Source organism: Gossypium raimondii, chromosome 9 (assembly GCF_025698545.1).
Source record: "Gossypium raimondii isolate GPD5lz chromosome 9, ASM2569854v1, whole genome shotgun sequence".
Classification (NCBI taxonomy): domain Eukaryota; kingdom Viridiplantae; phylum Streptophyta; class Magnoliopsida; order Malvales; family Malvaceae; genus Gossypium; species Gossypium raimondii.
This window is the reverse complement of record NC_068573.1, coordinates 15467430-15476737: the sequence shown is the minus strand read 5'-3', so window position 1 is coordinate 15476737 and position 9308 is coordinate 15467430. Positions and strand designations below refer to the sequence as shown.

At 34.8% G+C, this 9308-nt stretch overlaps 1 protein-coding gene across 2 annotated transcripts; it reads right to left on the bottom strand.

Annotated features, from left to right (window-relative positions):
- Nucleotides 1–526: 526 nt before the first annotated feature.
- Nucleotides 527–4282, bottom strand: LOC105798513 (protein FAR1-RELATED SEQUENCE 5). Of its 2 annotated transcripts, XM_012628610.2 has the most exons (5): nt 4204–4282; nt 1266–3627; nt 1014–1166; nt 870–932; nt 580–759 (listed from the first exon to the last, which is right to left on the bottom strand). In XM_012628610.2, the coding sequence occupies exons 1-4, from the start codon at nt 4260–4262 to the stop codon at nt 906–908; spliced, it is 2601 nt and encodes an 866-aa protein (XP_012484064.1). In that variant the 5' UTR covers nt 4263–4282; the 3' UTR covers nt 580–759; nt 870–905. The 2 variants fall into 2 exon arrangements, with proteins under 2 accessions (XP_052477364.1, XP_012484064.1); XM_052621404.1 differs by lacking the exon at nt 870–932 and having other exon boundaries at nt 527–759.
- Nucleotides 4283–9308: the final 5026 nt, after the last annotated feature.

Here is a 9308-nt window from a genome sequence, read left to right as displayed (position 1 = left end):
GATACAAAAGTTAAAGTTGACCAAATTAGACTACAAAGACTAAATTCATAATTTATACTAAAAAATACATAAAATATGAAATTAAAAATCCCAAACTAAAAAATAATCTAAAAATATATAGTACCCAATCTAAATCTGATCAATAAGAGTTTGAATTTTTAAGTAGCATAGCTTCATAAATAGGAGGGGGAAGAAACACTTTTTTTTCTTCCTATACGGTTGAAAGTTGGATTGATTTTACCAAATCTCAACTTAAACTTGATTTGATCTTTGACATGTACTTCTAGACTAAATTCAAAGTTCAATTTAGTTCGAGAATCAGCTAAACTTATAGCTCTAATATCACTAAATGTAACACCCCATATCCAATCTGATTGTTGTGTTGAAAAAAATCCGATTCGAAAATAATTTTCGTGCACAGTGAAAAATTAAAATTCTGAATATCTGAATATTTTTGTTTACTGACTTGGAATTGTTGAATCATGTTGTTTTAAGGTTAATACTTTGAAATGACCATACGAAATGGTTATATGAATTGGTTACATGTATATTATAAATATCATATTGACATTCTGGCTATTAGGTGAAAATATCCTTATCATTTAAGAACTGTACAAAAACAACTATATTGACAAGATAATAGAACATGTTCTATTCTTCCCTTTGGGCCCAAGAAATGGAATGTCAGTAAGTTCTATCTCCGTCATCATAAAGCAAAAATGAAGATGAATGTGAAGGTTGAATGTCAAGTTCCATAGCCTGCAAGTGGGAAACAACACAAGCAGATTAGAGATCCGAGTTTGAAGGAGATGACAAATAATCAGCCAAACTAATGATGATTATTCAGGTTCCCACTTCATTGCATATACCTGCCTCAGCTGGCAGTAGTTTGACACAGAATCATGTTATGTGCCATGAATTAAAGGCTTGTCCTGCATAGAGAATATCCTCCTTGTCTATTACAAAAAGCACATGTTTCAGAGTGCATCACAAAGTAAAGCATAATACGTTACCTGGAGTAATTGAGTTTGGTTTGGCGAGCCATGTTGATCTGTATAGAAGTTAGGATTCTGGTAAACTTCAGCATGGGGCGTTTGCTCGATACCCAAAGTAGACTGTTGGTCTACACACTGGACAACTTGATTGGCTTCGAAGTTGAATAACCTCTGTGTAAGGCATTTTGGATGATTTAATAATTTAATCATAGAAGCGAGTAAACATAACTAGTTCTAGACATTATTTTATCTAGGTAAGCTAAATATCACCTGCATAACAGGAGCAGAGACAGAGGCTTGAGGTGAAACATTTGTTGGTGAGGAACTAGAAATGCAGGTAATTGTGTTCGGGGAGTTTGATCCCTCATTCTGAATTCTTCTATTCTTCAAGCCTCTCTGCAAAATGCTTTTCTGTTTATGTCTATGTGGCTCAGTAGCCTCATTTTCCTTTTTACTCTGTGTTCTGCAACTTTTTTCCTGGTCATCAATGGCATTTCCATCTAGGAAAATCTCCACGTTTTCACTATCGGGAGCAGTTGCAGCACTGCTACTTGAGGCAATAACTTGAGCATCCTCAGCTTTTTGTGCCAAGATCTTCTCCACCCCTTCGATTGTTTCATTCAGTTGCCCTGAAGCAAAATGGAATGCATCATAAGATTCAGCTGCTCTGGCAGACAAATTGAGTATGCTACGACACATATCTCTATAACGACTTGCTGCTACCAACTTAGGATTTTCTTGTATGATAAAATCACTATCGTCTTGAGCACATCCAATCCTTGCATCTTTCGTCCATCTCTTTAATATATATCGGGACGGAACCACCTTTATATTCCTATGATCAAGCACTCTTAGTGCATGGCTACAAAGAAACCCAACATATTCAAACTTCATACAACTGCAAATGACTAAATCATCTGAAGAATCAAATGTTACAATATATTCTTGACTTTTTCCGAAAGTATTAACTTTGTATTCAGATAAATATCCATTTTGACTACACTGATTAGCAACAACATTCAAACACTCTTCATACTCATGCTGAAATACTTCAAATGCCTTCGGTGTATAGATTTCACTTGCATGCTTTAACAAAATCACATTCCCCATCAATTCTGGCTTGCAGTGGCTCATTTTATGAGTAGCTTTGATTTCTTTGTGGCGTTGCTCATCCATCACCCTCTCAAAGTGCTTGAAAAATTGAAGCACATCCTGGCCATCGTTGAGATAACTTCTCAACTTGTTAGATAAGCTCTCACCTAGATGTGAACATTTCATGTCAATAAAAAATCTATTCTTACCATATACCACAGCCCATTTCTCCTTTTCTCGATACATCCACCTCAACCACTCATTTTGCTTGAGGTTATATTTATCTAGCATAGCTTCCCAAGCATGAATGAAATCATCCTCATCATTGTGATCATAAATACAACTTCTAAAATCATTGGAAAAGGCATCAGCATCCTTCACTATGTGGCTAAGGTGTTTTAGGGTATTCTGGTGCATCTGATAGACACATATATGGTGACCTGTTTCTGGCAGGATAGAACCAACTGCTTCAACAACTGTTGCATCTTGATCTGTGAGAATGACCTTCGGCTTCTTCCCAGACATTGCTTCTAAAAAGGTATGAAATAACCACTTAAGAGATTCAACAGTATCATCGTAAAGAAGTGCTGCAGAAAAGATCAGAGCTTGATTATGATGGTTAACACCTATAAACTGTACAAATGGCTTATAGTCTTTGTTTGTTCGAAATCTCATGTCCAAAAGAACCACATCACCAAAATAATTGTAGTCCACAACCATATTATCATCAGCCCAAAATATGTTGCTTACCTTATCATTAATATCAAGCAGTATTGCGTAAAAGAATGATGGATTTTCAAAGTGCTGCCTCTGAAAATAATGCAACAAACAACCTGCCTCTCCCTCTTTCATATCTCTCACCCTTTCAGATCTTAGGTGATTGAAATAATCCATAGGAAGACATTCAAGAGATTCACGCACTAAGATTTTACTCGTCAAATCAAAGGCAGGGTTTTGTGTTTCTAAATTGTTAGGCTGCTCAGTTTCAGGAACATGAACAAAGCACAGGTCCTTCTGCAATTGTAATGCATGACCATTGTAAGGGTTTATATTATCATGATTGTGGTTTGCTTCAAAATGACTAAGCCGGTATTTACCATTAGGTTTGCGGGTAATGATCATATGTGCCAAGCAACCAGTCCTTGTTTCCTTCCTATGCTTCTTTACAATAACATCTCTTTGGTCTGTCCGCCTGTAACCTTCTTTTGAACATGTAAACTTTCTAGAAACCACCTGACCATGTATCTTACTCCTGTTTACCCAATCTTTCCGAACACTAAAACCTGACAACCTAGCATATTTATTGTAAAATCTGTAGGCATGTTCGTCGGATTCAAATTCTATTCCAACTCTTAGTACACCATCAGCATCAGTTTCAACTTTTGAGGGAAGATTGGAATGAGTGGAATCGACATGGTTCACTTTTGGGCTGCGACACTCCTGCTCTACATTCAAGTCCAATTGGTCTGATGTTTGAGCTCTATTATCCAGGTCCTCCTCATGAGGACCACCCAAGTCATCATCATCCTTATTCATTGACCTTCATTATAGAGGAAGCATGAGTTTCAAACACATTAATGCCTTGGCATACACAATGGCAGAAGAATAACAGAACCCAACATAACAACGAGAAAAATTATTCATTTTCATTTTGAGTTACTATTTAAAAAAATTCAATTTAAGCCTTAAAAACATTTGAGAGCTATTAACAATCAAGTAATATGAGTTCAACTTCAACAACTTACATTTATACACACACACACACACACACACACACATATATATATATAAAACCCTCAGCTCAATGATTGTCAATTGCGTGAAAGTACAAATTTGATGAAATCGCAAATTGAAATTGAAGTCAGTGTCGACATTTCTGAGCTTCCAATCACACTATAAACATGGTAAGCAAGAAAAATGAACTTTCTTGCAAACAAATTTCAGAAAAATAAATAAATAAATAATCAAGTAAATCCAAGTAACTGAATTAATTTATACTTCTTGTAGCAGAAATCGAGTAAAAAAGAAAAATATTTTATTATAACCACTAATAAACTACGAAGCAGGCATAGTGTCGAATAGAGAGAGGAAGGGCAGAAGAAAAAGGGGAGCTGACCTGGGTGTCGCTGACGGAGAGGAAATGTTGGATTTGAAAAGAGAAACAATGATAAGCATCGGTCGCTTTTGAAGAAGAACCAGAACGCTTCGTGTAGCAAATAAATTGGGCTTGGATCTATGGATTTCACTGGACTTTTAAGTGGGCCCATTCAATTCATTAGGCTTTAATTGCAAAATCATTTTTGGATTTTTTTTCTTTAAACCCCATAAGGGGAGGTTTATGTCTATTGGTTGAGGCCCGGTTCCAAAAACTTTTCAAAATCAGACTTATTTTTGGGTCAGTCTGGCTGCTCAAAAATCCGTTTCACTATTAATAAAATATATGTTTTAATTGTTATTATATATCTTACAATTAAATTTAAATTTTTAAAAAATATTTTTATTATTTAAATTAAATTTGGGCTGAGTTAAGTCCTGCTGAGGTGAAAAATCTTTATCCAAGTTCAGTAAGTCAGGTTGAGCCTACCAGGCTAGGCAGGCTACCAGCCCTTGGACAGGTCTAGGTTTATAACATGGATTTTACATTTAGGTTGTGATTTTTATTACGTTATAAAAAGTGTTTTCGAAGCTAAAAGCATTTTTAGTATTATAAACAACAAAGAATAAAGTACCTATGTAACAACCCGGAAGTTAGTGGTGTCGGAAAGTGTGGTTTAGGAATCTCAATTCCTTATATTGGACTCGTACATATTTTTATTAAATATTTACAGAGTTACGTTAGACATGAATTAAATTCTGGTCGAATAATTGTGTCAAATTAAGGCTTATTTGGTGTACAATGACTAAATCATGTAAGTAATAAAAGTGTGATTTATTATTAAATTATAAGGTAAAATATAGCTAAGGTCTTAAACAGTAGTTATACCTTCGCTCTTATTATAGTGGACGGCTTACAATAAATTATTTATAAATATAAGTTTTATATGTTATAATTAATATTATTATATGTTATAAAATCATAATATAATAAAAAATTATAACCTAATATTAAGTAGGAAACAAAACATTTCCCTTTTTATTTTTCATTTTCGAAATAAAAGGGTTTGGGGGAGAAGACGAAATGACAAGGACTTCCAATTTTCAAAATTTAATTGCTAACATCGACCTGGATTACTCAAAAAAGAAGGGAAAAGATAAGGTTGTTGACGAATAGCTCGGAGTTTACAGTTTGTGTTTCTATAATCTGAACTAATTATAAAATTGTTTCATATTGATTTATTCATTCATGGTAAGAATATAAGGTGAGAATTCTTTTTCACTTGGGATGATTTGAATTGAATAACGATTATGAGGATTGAAATAAATATGTTTGATAAATGTGTGTATCTTTATTAATTATGAAAATTGAGTATGAATTGGGATAATTATGGCTACTATATATGTTGAATAAATGTTTACTTAATTGAAATAATTGTGAAATTGAGACATTGGTTGGTATTGGATTATGAAATGAAAACCCCATTAACTGTTCAAGCATAATCGGATATAGTTGGTATGCTATAAGATAGGAAGAGTTCAGAGATTTCTTCGACTACAAGTCGATGAGGCACTAGGTGCTAATTTACTTCGGTTTAACCGAGGAGACACTAGGTGCCAAATTGGTGTGTTAGTTGGATCCGTGTACCCGTTCAAGCCCGAGTTGTGTTAGTAGGGATATAAAGAATGAAATGGTTTATATGATTTTGATATGATTAAAGGAACAAGTAACAAAATTGGAAATGGAAAATGAAATGTGAATTGTGGATTGTGGATTAAATTGGAAACATTAATATGTTATGTTCCACGAAATCATGAAATTGGATTTTGAGATGAAATATATCTTATATGAGTTGTATGATTATTAACTTGCAAATTGTAATAGACTTATGATGATATAAGAGAAATGAGATGGTTTTGAGTACATGATTATGTGGAATAGCATATTTGGCTTGATGATTTGTATGTTAGTTTCATTCTAATTTTATGCTCATTCATGTTTCATATTATACTTATTGTTCAAATTATAGATATACCACTGAGTTATACTTAGTGTACGTTTTCATTTGTTCGTGCGCATGTTAGGTACTATTTGGTTCGTACGTCGATTCAGCATCCAACGACAATCCTAAGCTCAAGTGTTGGTGATGCTCTTATTTTGGCATGTACCTAGGGAATCTTGTGTTTGGAATGTTGATTTTGTAGTTTGATGACACTTTGAATCTTGATGGCCTTATAGGTTATGTAAATATGTATAGCGTTTTTGAAATGGTTATTTGCGAAGTGTTTTCATGAATGAAATTGTTATATGTTAGGCATTATGTTTGATGGATGTTTGGACTTGGCTAGATGCATAATATGCCTAGATTATGTCTTCATATGGAATTGATAAAAATCATGTCTACTCTTATGTTTTACTTGAATGTGTTGGTTGTTCTTGTACATGTTTGGTTTGGTTATTTGGGGGCCATTGAAAGCATAATGGTATGTTTGAGTGGGATCATTTGATTAGGCTTGCATTGTTGATTGAGGTGCCTTTGTGGGCATATTGGTTAGGCATTTAGGTTAAATGGTATATAGCATATTTTGACATGTTTTAGTGTGTTTAGAGTTGCGTATTTGTAGGTGCAAATGGTATGGCTTGGTAACTAAGCAATGGTAGGTGAAATGGCTTGATTTTGAAGTTCCTTTAGGTGCACATGGCCTGGGAAATGGTCTACCACACTGCGGTGTGCCACACACGGTCACTCTACACGGCCATGTGACCTATTACGTTTTGGTGCAGGTTTATCCCACACAGTCTCAGGTTGGCATATGGCCTGGAGACACGAACGTGTAACCCTATTACAAATCACACATGATTTGGCACACGGTCGTGTGACCCTATTTCGAATTGCACACTGTTGGGCACACGATCTAGCGACATAATCGTGTGACCTTATTTTTGAATTTTGTACAGTTTGGCCACATGACCATGTTTTTAAGCCCCAGGACCTGGGCTCTATCACACGGCCTGGCCACACGGCCATGTGACCCCTCTTTTGGAATTTTTCTACATTTTTTGTTTTATTTCAAACTAGTCCCTGACTATTTTCAAATTTATTTTTCAGTTTCATAAGTTTGATATAAATCCTGTATTTGTATATATGCTATGAATGATGATTGAATTTGAATATTTGATATTTAAAGTAATATTTGAATGGTTTATGTTGTTATTTGACTTGTTAAATGACATAATACTTAGTAACCCTAATCAGACGATGGAGACGGGTTCGAGGTGTTACATTTAATGGTACGAGAGCTATAGGTTTAGCCAATTCTCAAACTAAATGAAGCTCAAAATCGAGTCTAGAGGTATATGCCAAAATTGAGTCAAGTCAGAGTCGGGATTTGGATGTTGATTTTAATTGTTTTTATTTTATAGATAAAAAATGTTGAGTGTATCAAATAATGAAGTTGATCAAGAAATTCATATTAGTGATACTTTTATTGAAAATTTAAACAGAGCTAAGTCAATGGCAATGAGTGTTCATTCAGCTAGTGCTCAACAACCTAACACTGACATAGGTAATAATGAGGACCAAAGTGATTCAAATTTACTTCGTTCTATAGCTAAAACTCTTTAGAGAGTGGTGGGAGTTACTCCTATTGTTGTACTTGTACCTGTTATTTGATGGGCTCCAATTAAAGAATTATAGAGATACGATGCTACTGAATTCTTGGGCCTAAAAGGGGTTGATCCCTCAATAGCTGAAGTTTGATTGGAATCGACTAAACAAATTTTTCAACAACTCGAGTTCACCCTCGGGAATGTGTAATTTGTGTCATTTCTTTACTATAAGGAGAATCGTATACATGGTGGTAGACAGTAACACGTCACATACCTGTGGAGCGAGCGGACTAGGAGTTCTTTCAAAAGGAATTTTAGAAAAAGTACGTAGGAGAGTTGTACCTTAAGGATCGAAAACAAGAGTTTTTACTATTGAAACAAATTGAAATGTTAGTGGTTGATTACAAATGTGATTTTTGTGAATCAGTAAATATGCTACAGAATGAAAGTGCATTGTGACCGATCACATGGAAGCAAAAATTCACAATGAAGGTGAATTGTATGGGTTTTAATGTCATGCCTTGAATCTCCAAGATACATGCTTCAAGTTCATGAATAATTAGCTCATTAATTCAGCCAATGTACCAGCACATACATGCATCGAAAGTAGGGGTTGAATCAGTTTAATGCCTGTTGCCCATTTATATGCTCTAGACGCCATTGAGATCAATTAAGGGATATGCATGGCACCTTCACCTTCAAGAACGTCCAAGGGAGGAATTGACTCATAAATTCAGCACATTGAATGAATAACGTGCATGCACAAAGGGGAGAACGAATTTACAAGGTACATGCTGCCATTCATGAACCAGCCCATTATTAAAGCCTCAATTAAGAGAGATGTATGTCCCATGAACCTAGCATTCGGCCAAGGGGGAATGGATATGATTAAAGATGCACATTCATAGAACAAAGAAGCTTTCTTATTGGTTAAGCATGCATGAACAGTTTTGGGAAGAAAAATGATTATTCAACCGTGCATGAACTTATACTATCCATGAACAGAGATTTAATGTTTGAAGTGTGAACATTTTTTTTAATAGTTGAGTGAACACAAAGATGCCGAATTTAAATGGTCATTCTTTGTGTCTATAAATAGTTTGTAATAGGTCATTTGCAAGGTTAGCTTACTGAACTTTGTTATTTTATGAATTATAAACTTTGTGAGTTTTATTCAACTCTCATTGTTCTTGGTGATTCGATCTGACTTATCTAGCATTGCTAATGGTGTCATCCAATCTCTGTTCCTGAACTTATCACTTTCGAGTGTGGCGTTCACCTATACCGTTGGTTTCTATCTCTATAGATAGCGGGTCTTGGTTTTATCCAACTTTTCGCCAATCACCTTAAAACATTTAAGAATCAGGTCCTTAACCTTTGTTATGGGTTCATTCTTGTTTTGAGTTCACTATACCATCCATCCATTATATTTACTTTGTTTTATCCGCTGCCTAAATAGCTATTTTTATAACTTAGCCAATTTATTGAATTAAAAACGAGAACTACTCAATTTGACG